This window comes from Triticum dicoccoides, chromosome 2B, assembly GCF_002162155.2.
Source record: "Triticum dicoccoides isolate Atlit2015 ecotype Zavitan chromosome 2B, WEW_v2.0, whole genome shotgun sequence".
In the NCBI taxonomy this organism is placed as follows: domain Eukaryota; kingdom Viridiplantae; phylum Streptophyta; class Magnoliopsida; order Poales; family Poaceae; genus Triticum; species Triticum dicoccoides.
Window position 1 is genome coordinate 821,824,490 of NC_041383.1, and position 12,713 is coordinate 821,837,202.

At 47.1% G+C, this 12,713-nt stretch overlaps 1 protein-coding gene across 1 annotated transcript in view; it reads right to left on the reverse strand.

Annotated features, from left to right (window-relative positions):
* LOC119366621 (disease resistance protein Pik-2-like) overlaps window positions 1-12,713 on the reverse strand; it is a 23,571-nt gene that overhangs the window by 1,648 nt on the left and 9,210 nt on the right. The window contains exons 3-5 of the mRNA XM_037632385.1: window positions 9,921-10,352; window positions 9,042-9,668; window positions 336-1,281 (exon numbers count right to left, since the gene is read on the reverse strand). Coding sequence (XP_037488282.1) covers window positions 336-1,281; window positions 9,042-9,668; window positions 9,921-10,352 — 2,005 coding nt within the window. The remainder of the gene's footprint in view (window positions 1-335; window positions 1,282-9,041; window positions 9,669-9,920; window positions 10,353-12,713) is intronic.

The following is a 12,713-nucleotide window of genomic DNA, read 5'->3' on the forward strand; positions in this document are numbered from 1 at the left end:
TGATATTGGCTGGCCTGCAGGTATGCCGGTATCACTGCTTTCTGCTTCTGTTGATGTTGGTGCTCTTGGCTGACCTGCAGGTATGTTGTTGTCACCACTTTCCGCTTCTGTTGATGTTGGTGCTATTGGCCGGCCTGTAGGTATGCTGGTATAACTGCTTCCTGCTTCTGTTGATGTTGGTGCTATTGGCCGTCCTGCAGGTATGCTGGTATCATTGCTTTCTGCTTCTGTTGATGTTGGTGCTGTTGTCTGAACTGCAGGTATGCAGGTACCACTGCTTTCTGCTTCTCCTAATGTTGCTTTTGGTAGTTGGCTTGTGACCCTATCTTCTGTTGATGCAGATGTCCAGTCGTCATCTGGCAATACAATGGTACCAACACGAATGTATTGCAGCCTATGTAGCTTGAGGATTGCAGATGGCAACACGACTATGGAAGTGAATCTTATATCAAGAGTCTGTAGCTGCCTCAGCCCTCCCAATGTATCCGGAAGACGACTAATCTTGTTGCATCCTCGTAGGGAGATGAACTTGAGGCTCAATAGCTTCACAAAGATCTGCTCAATATCAGCATTTGTTACAGCTGTCATGTTTTCTAAGTCAAGCACTCGAAGACGCTTCATCTTTTCAGAGATAAAGAATGAAAACCATTCCCCAAATATTGTCAAAGACCGCAACCGTGTGAGATCGATGCTCTCAAAAACATTTTCGTCCCTGTGCCAGGTACTCATTATTGTCAGGTGTTGTCCTGTGCGTGGTGTGTTTGGACTGCAACGTCCCTCCAATGCAAAAACAAGATTATCCTCCATTGGACGTGAGACGATGTATTCACGAAAGAAACAGTTGACCTGACAAATGTCTTTGCTTGTTGCTTGCTGGATTATGCTCAGTTTAGTGAGTTGAGAGAAGAGACCTTGCGCGTTCTCCATTGCGGTACAACCAGGTGTGTCCTTGGAGTAGCCATCTGCGATCCATCTCCTCAGGAGACGACGTCGCCTAATTTGGCTTCTTGCAGGGAAGACAGATAGGTAGAAGATACATGTCTTTACCAAATCTGAACAAGCATCAAAATAGGAATGCATCCAAGATAATAGACCACTCAAACTATGGAACTGAGGGTCCTCCTCCAATTTGAGCATAAAGTCAGTATTCATATCCTCCAAGAATGTGCCCGAGACATTGCCTATAGCAGACACTACTTTGGGAAGCCCGCCACATTTCGCCACAAGTTTTGCAAGGTCCACCTTTCCCTTTATGCTAGCCAGCTCCCCAGGATCAATAATCTGCGGTAAAACAAAATAGATTGTGAAATTCATAAAACCAAATTTGACTTCGTACTTTCTTTATAACCACAGAATAATCTGCTGTTGAACTTTAGATCAGGATTTTATGGTGGATACAAGTTTTTTTTCGTGAAACATGGTAGATACAAGTTGAACAATGGATTTCCATAAAAATAAATAAGAACTAAGCAATCTCTGATTGAACTAAACAAAATTCTATGAACGAATGAATTGAACACCAGAACAGAACACAATGGAATGGATTGGACTGAACATCAACAACAAGATTGGAAAGAAAGGCGAGAATGGAAAACAGAGGAGCTGGGTAAATATTTTCTTTGCCTGACAAGCGCTATGTGGTCAAGCGTTTCTAGATCTTGCAAGTTGTACATGACGTCGGTTAGTGGTCTAGCCATCTGTTTGGAGAAAAAGTGTGGTTTTATCCCTCAATAACATCTCAAGTATAATATAAATGGGGAAGTTTCATACATCTGACTATTTCAATCCTGTTTTTGCTTTATTAGCTACGCGACACTTGCTATGGCCTCGAATTTCGATGAGGGTAGCATCCATGTTTAGGGAGGGTTGAAATTGAGGGACATACACTGTGACCTAAGGGATTCGTAAACCCACACTGGATGACTATGTACGTCTTTTTAAAATTAGATCCTGTTATGTATGAAGGATGCAACACAGAATTTGTAGAGGTTAGGACTAAATAATATTTCACTAGGACCTGTAAAATTTACCGCTGTGCCAAATTGATTGTAATCCCCTGGTTAATTAATATAATTCCAGTTCACAAAAAAGAATATTTCATTACTTTCAATGTACTTATGAGTTGCAGTATTTTACAATTATAATAATAAAATAAATAATTTATATAGGGAATAAAATTTTTATATTTCTGATCTTTGCACGCATGCTTCGCATTTGCTTGTGTACATCATTCTCACGTCCAAAATTCATCATTGCGAAACTAACTCGTAGAAAAATAGCAAAAGATGTATGATTTAATGGAAAACAATTTGATGTTTATATCTTATATAGAAATATAAGCAGCATGCTATGCTTTTTTACGTTATTCTATTTTCTATACGTCTATATTATCACACCATGTCGCTCATCTTATTGTAAAAACTAGGACTTATCCAAAATTGATCCGTAGGTCCCTAACAAATACTCCCTCCATCCGAAAAAACTTGTCCATCAAATGGATGAATCTAACACAAAGTTAGTGCTAGATACATCCATTTGAGAGATAAAGTAGGGATGAGTTTTTTCGGACAGAGGGAGTAGGACTCTTTTGTATAGTCCGTATATGCTTATAGTTTCCAACAGCCTCCTTGTGGACTTTATCCAAAAAAGACATATTCAAGACGCACGATGTAAAATGCTCGATTGAGTTTTTAAGATGGAATACGATAAGACATATTAATGAGTTACCTTACACGGGGCCCAAAGTAGTAGATATGGTGCATCATATTTCTTGAAATTTTATACGTATAATGTTTAACATGATTATGAATTACTGCAAAAAGTTTGAGCTCTGATTCTGATTAAGTTTCCTTATGAATTTTTGTTCATATTGGACCATATGTATAAATTTGCTGGGTATGTTGATAAATTTTCCACAATGTTTTGAGTACGAGAGACTATCTTCAATGGTTTGGGGTATATACCCAGAAATTATAACTGGGTATAAATGTTGAAATTCAAATTCGATAAAATCATACACAAACATAAGGGCAATGACGAGAACATGTGTCTAGGGTAGGGTCCTAGGCCTGACCTACATGCCCTACCCAAAGACACTACGAAGAAGTCAAGGCCTACAAAGTTAGAGAAGAGTGGTGGACTGAAGTGCCCGCGGCCTACGAGTCACATTCGGAGGCAAGTGGTGGAGTTGGGCGCCGAAGAAGTTCAAGAAATCTCGTAAGAATGCATGAGGGGGCAGTGAGAAACGTCGTTGCAGGTGCGTGGTGAGGAGAACCTGCTATTCAGGGCGCGGCGCCGGCTCGATCTCTCAGTCCTCCGGCAGTCTCCAAGACCCAGGAGCCAACATGTCGTAAACAACGAGCCCGTTGAGATCCTCCTCCACAATCGTCGACAGCATGCAGTCTCATTGGGTCCAACCCGACGGCAGCACCGGCCGCGAGGCCGACCCCTTTTTCGCCTTACCCGCCTTCTTGGCGCGCTCCAACTTGGCGGTCTTGTCCTTCAGCATTGCTACATTAGTAGTTGGAGGCGAGCAGATCTGGTTGGCGCAGAGGTGGAAGAAGGGGCAAGTTGAGCGGATGAGGAAGAAAGGGAAGGGATTTTGTATCCTCCTCGGCCGATCCGTTTTTATAACCCCACAATCCGAGTCACTGACCCGTGGGCCAGCAAAATCTCTGCGTGGAGTCTGCGCACTACGTGGTGCTAAAGGCGGAGCGAGAATCGAGGGGCCTCGCCCACTTGCCCCGCTTACCACGCAGTTATCGTCTCGCGCACTCCTCCAATATTTTGAATCCCGCAAAATCCAGGATTGACAGAGCAATCGATTGCATCAAAGATCTCCCTGGTCACTCGGATCTGCCCCAATGCTCAATGGTCTCTTTGTGTCACTCAGTCACATGACAAGCTGGAATCGATCGAGGCGATTGACAAAGTGTTAAAGCAACCTCTAAATCTGCAGAACTGCAAAATGCATCCGAGGCGTTGAACCCAGTCGAATTACGTCCAAACCTTTCTCACTCGGACCCCGATCCATTCGGAGGCTAATGACGAGGACAAGTGTCTAGGGTAGGGTCCTAGGCCTGATCTACATGCCCTACCCAAAGACACTACAAAGAAGTCAAGGCCTACAAAGTTAGATAAGAGTGGTCGACTAAAGTGCCTGCAGCCTACGAGTCACTCGGAAACAAGTCACTCGGAAGCAAGGACCCACTCGGAAGCCTCACCGTCACTCGCCCATTCCAATCCACTCAGAGTATCAAGTGTCACTCGACCACAGAAGACCAAAAATCACCCTGAGACAGTAACTGACGGGCGATCAGTTCTCCAGCATTAAGAGCATCTAATGCTAGCGTTACCTATAACACTCCTTTTCGTTAACTCCATCGCCGAACCCTTGGGTGCCAGGGAGTAGACGAAGGGGCCAGCGGACTCTACATAAGCCGCCCCTTCCCTCCTGCACAAGGGTTCACACCCCCTGTAACTCAACACTCCAGAAACACAGCTCGCTCGTAGCACCAAGATGTAGGGCTTTTACCTGTTCTGAGAGGGGCTTGAACTAGAAAATCCGAGTGTACAATCACATTGTAGCTAGTACACCGCCCTTCATTACCTACCCTATACTCTACTGTCAGATCTGTTCCCACGACAGATGGCGCCCACCATGGGGATGACAGCCCAAGAAGTTTTCACACAACGATATGAAAGCAGCAAGGTACAATATCGCATTTAGAGGCAAGTGGTGGAGTTGGGCGCCGAAGAAGTTCAACAAACCTCGAAAGAATGCATGAGGGGGCAGTGAGAAACCTCGTTCGAGGTGCGTGGTGATGAGAAACCGCTCTTCAAGGCGCGCCGCCGGCTCGATCTCTCCGTCCTCCGGCAGTCTCCAAGACCCCGGAGCCAACAGGCCGTCAACGACGAGCCCGTTGAGATCCTCCTCCGCAACCGTTGACGGCATTCAGTCTCCTTGGATCCAGCTCAGCGACAACACCGACCGCTAGCCCGACCCCTTTTTCGCCTTACTCTCCTTCTTGGGGCGCTCCAAGTTGGCGGTCTTGTCCTTCACCATTGTTGTTATGGCCATTGGAGGCGAGCAGATTTGGGTGGCGCGGAGGTGGAAGAAGGGGTGAGATGAGCGGATGAGGAAGAAAGGGAAGGGATTTTGTATCCCACTCAGCCGCTCCATTTTTAAAACCCCACAGCCTGAGTTACTGACCTGTGGGCCAGCAAAATCTCTGCGCGGAGTCTGCGCACTACATGGCGATAAAGGTGGCACGAGAAGTGAGGAGCCTCGCCCACTTGCCCCGCTTACCACGCAGTTGCCGCCCCGTGCACTTCTCCAGAATTTCGAATCCTCCGAAGTCTGGGACTGACAAAGCAATCGATTGCATCAAAGATCTCCCTGGTCATTCGGGTCTGCACCAATGCTAAATGGTCTCTTTGTTCCACTCGGTCACACGACAAGCTGGAATCGATCGAGGTGATTGACAAAGAGTTAAAGCAACCTCGAAATCTGTGGAACTGCAAAGTGCATCCGAGGCGTTGAACCCAGTCGAATTCCGTCCAAACATTTCTCACTCGTACCCCGATCCATTCGGAGGCTAATGACGAGGACATGTGTCTAGGGTAGGGTCCTAGGCCTGATCTACATGCCCTACCCAAAGACACTACAAAGTTAGAGGATAGTGGTCGACTGAAGTGCCTGCAGCCTATGAGTCACTCGGAAACAAGTCACTCAGAAGCAAGGACCACTCGGAAGGCTCACCGTCACTCGACCATTCCAATCCACTCGGAGTATCAAGTGTCACTCGACCAAAGAACACCAAAGATCACCCTGAGACAGTAACTGACAGGCGATAAGTTCGCCACCATTAAGAGCATCAAATGCTAGCGTTACTGGCTAGCGTTACCTGTAACGCTCCTTTTCTTTAACTCCATCACATAACCCTTGGGTGCCATGGAGTAGAAGAAGGGGCCAGTGGACTCTATATAAGTCGTCCCTTCCCTCCTGCACATGGGTTCACACCCCCTGTAACTCAACACTCCAGAAATACAGCTCCCACAACACCGAGACGTAGGGCTTTTACCTCTTGTAAGAGGGGCTTGAACTCGTAAATCCGAGTGTACAATCACACCATAGCTAGGACACTGCCCTACATTACCTACCCTATGCTCTAATATCATATCAGTTCCAACAACAGTTGGCGCCCACCATGGGGATGACAACCCAACAAGTTTTCACACAACAATATGAAAGCAGCAAGGTACGATATCACATTCCCAGGCAAGTGGTGGTCCTGGGCGCCGAAGAAGTTCAAGAAACCTCAGAAGAATGGATGAGGGGGCAGTGAGAAACCTCGTTCCAGGTGTGTGGTGAGGAGAACCCACTCTTCAGGGCGCGGCACCGGCTCGATCTCTCCGTCCTCCGGCAGTCTCCAAGACCCAGGAGCCAACAGGCCATCAACGACGAGCCCATTGAGATCCTCCTCCTTTTTCGCCTTACTCACCTTCTTGGCGCGCTCCAACTTGGCGGTCTTGTCCTTCACCATTGCTGTCGTGGTCGTTGGAGGCGAGCAGATCTGGGTAGCGCAGAGGTTGAAGAAGGGGCGAGGCGAGCGGATGAGGAAGAAAGGGAAGGGATGCACTTCTCCAAAATTTTGAATGCCGCGAAATCCAGGACTGACAGAGCAATCGATTGCATCAAAGATCTCCCTGGTTATTCGGGTATGCCCCAATGCTCAATGATCTCTTTGTTTCACTTGGTCACACGAAAAGCTGGAATCGATGAAGGTAATTGACAAAGACTTAAAGCAACCTCGAAATCTGCAGAACTGCAAAATGCATCCGATGCGTTGAACCCAGTCGAATTCCGTCCAAACCTTTCTCACTTGGACCCCGATCTATTCGGAGGCTAATGACGAGGACATATGTCTAGGTAGGTTCCTAGGCCTGACCTACATGCCCTACCCAAAGACACTACAAAGAAGTAAAGGCCTACAAAGTTAGAGAAGAGTGGTCGACTGAAGTGCCTGTAGCCTACGAGTCACACGGAAACAAGTCACTCGGAAGCAAGGACAACTCAGAAGCAAGGACCACTCGGAAGCCTCACCGTCACTCGACCATTCCAATCCACTCGGAGTATTAAGTGTCACTCGACCACAGAACACCAAAGATCACCCTGAGACAGTAACTGGCGGGCGATCAGTTCGCCACCATTAAGAGCATCTAATTCTAGCGTTACCTGTAACGCTCCTTTTCTTTAACTCCATCGCCGAACCCCTGGGTGCCAGGAAGTAGACGAAGGGGCCAACGGAGTCTATATAAGCCGCCCCTTCCCTCCTGCACAAGGGTTCGCACCCCCTGTAACTCAACACTCCAGAAACACAATTCCCGCAGCACCGAGACATAGGGCTTTTACCTCTTCTAAGAGGGGCCTTAACTCGTAAATCCGAGTGTACAATCACACCGTAGCTAGGATTCTGCCCTCTATTACCTACCCTATACTCTACTGTCAGATTTGTTCCCACGACAGGCAATTCGAAGCACTGTGGTGCCCCAATTGCTTAGTTTATCTATCTATCTATCTATTTATCTATTTATCTATCTATCTATATGTAATGGCATATTTTAGATAATACAGATTGCTATGTGTAATAAAGGAACTAACACACTGGAGAGTCCAACGTCGGGCAGTAGATAGAGGGACAAGTGGACATGCTTCTTATTCACGCATTCAATCCTTTGTAACGATGACTGCATCAAAGCTATGTGAACAAACTTGGACAAGGTCCTCGAATCAAGGTTTCATGGACGACGATGGCCCAATAATTTTTTGTATTACATATCAAGCCTTAGTGGAGTGGATTTCATACAACCACGACAATTGCGTCGAAATATGTTGATTGCCACCACAATTTGTTTTCGTGCTGTACAACCACCAATGAACCGTCAGTTTTTTGTACAAAAAACATGGCTCACTTGGTAAGTGACAACTTTTATGACAGGTGGGCCCCACATTTCACATCTTTGTCTTTGGTGGAGCCCTGAGGCAATAAACCATGGGTCGACACTGCATCACCTTGGCGACGATACACACCCACAAATTTTTTCGAGCAACTATGCCTTGGCCATGCCACAGTGCGCCACCTCCTCAACGCTACGCCGCAATGGAGGATTGCGGCTTCCCGCTGCGAAGCATCGTCTTCATGCCTCAGCCATCCTTATCAGGACAACATAGGGACAAAGAAGTGTCGCCTACAGCTCAAACCTACCATCAATCACTGGTTCCTCCTGTCAAGACCAACTCTAAAATGATGCCCACAATAGGGTACACGACGCAAGTTGCGTCATCGTTCGATCTAGGGAGACCCGGATTTGTTGTTTGCCCCAGAGTTTTGATTGGCATGGGAGAAGGAAACACCTCTATGACACCTTCAGGAAGGTTACACCGCCCATAGGTATTACCATCGCAAAGGCTTATGCCCTGTAGTCTCGCACCACCGACCATGTCTGGCTGGCACACCCGGTCTTTTAGCACGATGCCTCCAAGCGCAAGCATGCTGCTAATACACGGAGAGTACAACCAGAATAGCCGCTGCTACTCCTACTTCAACTGGAGAACACCATCCGCGCCACATGACCAGAAGCACCACTGCGCCGTATCCAATGACTTGGACCCACCTCCGTGACAGGAAGCTGCCATCGGCTGGACCCGACACACCATGTGACAAAGTAAAGTGCCCCGCCGCTACATTGCTCATAGGAAGCGAGGGCTTCGTCGGTGGCTCCTGTAGTGAGGGCAAGACAAGGGATGCGAGGAAGGGGTGGGTGGTGGCGATAGTGCATGGGGTGCACGCCCAAGTTCCTTCCTAGAGATGTCGCGGGGGTCCCTATCGGATATTTCTGGCGGGCTCTCACGTGTGTCGCCTCTCTAGCTTTTGTCGATTATCCCGACTTTCATGAAATGCCTACTTTCTAGGAATATTAATAATCAAAAACTGCAAAAGAAATATAGGAGGGCAATGTTTCAGAGCAATTAAACCGACCTGTTTAAAGAGATCATAGGCCTCGCCGTCTTCTAGACACTTGACATTGATCAGTTGATCTGGGTGCTTCTTGGCACTATGTTTGGCGATGCTTTCTTCAGTTGTGATGACAATTATTGTGACCTTTCTAGTAGGCTGGGATAAAAAGGTAGTTTCGATTAAGTCCCAGTCACATATGGACTGCAGACCATCAATAACGATGAGGCACTTGGCTTGACGCAGAATTTCACGACACCCTTGAATTGGATCCTCACCCTCCATAATACCAATTGCTGCAGCTTCCATGTCTTCAAGTTTACGGCGATGGAAATCCAGAAGTAAGAGCCGAGAAAATTCCAACAAATCAAACGGACCAGGTGGCAAATCGACCCATGCAACCCTTTTAAAGAAAAAAATACTAGTTCGGCTCGTCCGTGCTGCATTATTGTAACAGCGTCTCACGAGTGCTGATTTCCCAACACCAGCAATGCCCCATACCGAGGTGACCCCAGTAGTTTCTGAAATGGCGGCCATCTTCCGAACTATCTCTTGTTGAGAAGGTATATAATCTATCTCTTCTGTTCTGTTGGACAGAAATATACTTCGAGGAGCCGCATTATTATCTCCATATTCATAGTAGTCAGAAGCCTGCATGTGTCCGTGTCAGAAAGAGAGAGAGAGAGAGAGAGAGAGAGAGAGCTGTTAAATTTCATGTCTCCGGTAACAGAATATGTATAACTAATTAGGACGACTACGAAGATTCCTGGTGCAGTTGAGCTTGCAATATTTTGGTGGTAAGTGCTGGAGAGCATATGGTTAAACAATTTAATTTAGTGCAACATCAAAGTACTTATAGTACATAACATTGGCTATCATCGTTGCTAGTGAAGCTTATAGTACCTTTGTCAGCGGACGAATGGTGGTGTCGAATTTCAGACGTTCTGCTAAATGTTTGGCCACGCTTTCTTCATTTGCAATCAGGATTATACGATTCTCAGAATTGGGCTTCAGGAGGTATGGTTCTATCAAGTTCCACTGTTTCGTGGATTGCAGACCGTTTATAATGAAAATCCCGTTTCCAACAAGATCCCAAGGATAGCTTTCAGCGAGCTCCCCCTCGTCTTCCTCATCCGGAAATATTTCTTTGAACAAGCGCATACGGAATTCCTCCTTTTTGAGTGGATAGGTTATGTCCACCCATACATACTCAAAAACATCCGTATCCTCGCACACTTGTTTTAAGATAGTTGATGTGTCACCATCAGCCCCATACAAGGAGATGACTTGACGATGTCGTAGTTGCCAAAAGAGTTCCTCCATATAGCTATGGATCTGCAGGTAATTAAGAGTTCATTAAGACACAATAAACAGTTGATTGTCATATAAGCTACGACCTTTGAATCCTAATTGATCCGAATTCGGTCTACAATCCTAATCCACGTAAAGAACGAAAGGTGTGGCTCTATTAAGAACCAAACATTAAGAGTTCATTAAGAACGAAGTTTGGTATGTGCCATCCTGCGCAACCGAACCAAACATTACAACTTCTATTTTTGTTGGGTCGGAGACCAAAGAAGGATTGTAGACACCTTCCATGATTCCTTTTTCATTTTTTCTAAAAGAACACTTTCTCCATTGCAATAGTTTTGGTGCTAGTGCATGCCGAGTCACATGAAGAGTAGATTGGTTTGGTGATTTCCTTGATCAACTGCATCTCCTCCGCTCTTCACTGGATTGTTTAGGCTGGTCACAATAGGAGTATCATAGATGGTATTATACTCCCTCCGTCCTAAAAATAAATATCTTAACTTTAGTATAACTTTGTACTAAAGCTAAAACGCTTATTTTGGGACGGAGAGAGTACATGCTAACTAGGCATGTTTGTTGAGGTGGCATAATATTAAACGAGGAAATAGAGAATGGATTATGCATGGCAATAAATTAGATCCCTATGATACCAGCCTTAGGCCGACAATCTCTCATACGTGGGCTCACCAATGACGCTAGGTCATTAGAGCATCTACAGTCGGGCGCCTCAAAGCCTCCTTATACGCCCGGGCAGGCCGCCCGGTCACTATTCGGTCATGAAATTTCGACCCAGACACCCGGGCAGGCCGTCCGGTCACTGTTCAGTCGCGAAATTTTGACCCAGACGGGCGCCTCAAACGGCACTCAAATGCCCGAGCCGACCGGCACCGCTCATATCCACCCAAATAAAGGCGGATATGGGGCACCCGGGTACGCCACCACGTCAGACTGACGGCGGGATCCCATGCGCAAACTCCCGGAAACCCAGCGGTCCGAAGCTCGTCTCCTCCGTCGGACCGATGTCGCAGCGTAGCGTCGCTCCGACAGGCCGTGTAGTGCCTAGCCCGGTTATAGAAGTCGACCGGCGGCACCACTATCATCCACATTTTCCTCTGCCTGTCCGCCGCCGCCGCCACTATCCACTCCCCCATCCGCCTATTAGCCATGCCCCCAAGCCGCCGGGTGAGGAGCCACCCATTTCTAACGCCGGAGCGCCGGCTCAAGCTCCTTGATTATATCCGGGCAAGGCGCGAAGACCGGATGACCGCGGCGCTATCTCCGGATGCACTGGATCCGGAGAAGGAGTTGGAGGAGGAGGAGGAGGAGGACGAGGAGGAGGAGGACGACGAGGAGGAGGAGGACGAGGATGAGGAGAATGAGGATGAGATGGAGGAGGAGGAGGAGGAGGAGGAGGAGGAGGAGGAGGATGTGGGAGACGTTGGCGACGAGGATCTGCAGGCGGAGCAGGAGGCCATGCTCGATTCCCTCCGCTCGGAATTAGCTGTGAAGTCTAGATACCATCGCCAGCAGGAGATGGAGGCCGCGGAGGAGGGAGAGATGCTCGTCTACTTGGATGAGGCCGAATAGGAGGATGATGAGCCGAAGCCCTCCTACCCGCCCGTACAGCCAGCACCCGGCACCATCGTCGTGGACATCTACGACGACAAAGATTGGCTAGGGTACTGCATAATAGGTACTACCTAGGTTTTCTTTTGCATGCTTTGTATGGACCTAGGGATTGAAATAAGATGAACTTGGATGCAGAGTGTCTAATTTAGGCATGAACAGTCACTGTTCATGGAAGCGAGAGCACGTCCGTGGGCGTTCGAGAGACCGGATTTTCATAGTCCGGCTGTAGATGCTCTTAGTTCCTTCCTCTCGGTGATTGTGGCGGCCTGGACGATGTCTCCTACTCTTCCATGTGTTTGCTGCAATGACCGTCCGGGGGCCGCCCTTTGATGTTGGTTCTGAGCGGCTGGTTGGTCCAGATGCATGCATGTATGTTGGGGTTACTTTCTTATTTCAATTTTTGTGTATTTTTGGCCAGGTAGCTGCATAAAGAAATTAATGATAGTGTACTGGAATATACTTCTCCTCTGATTAAAAAAGAGAAGACGATGGGGAATCTCCACTAACTATTACAGTACCCTGTAAAATAAGAGGAGGTCACATCGTCCTCTTCTATTTTTATTACTGCGCTACCTTAATCTGGTATGCACCACAAATAAGGCGACGATATCAATTATTTTACAAACTTCACAGATGGTACACCAAAGCTATTTAGAATAGCAAGTCAAACGTACTGGCGGAGATGTGATTTAACTTTTTTTATCTAAAAAAAGGGCAGTCCATCCGTCCGAAAGTGTAGTGCGTATTTAATTTTTT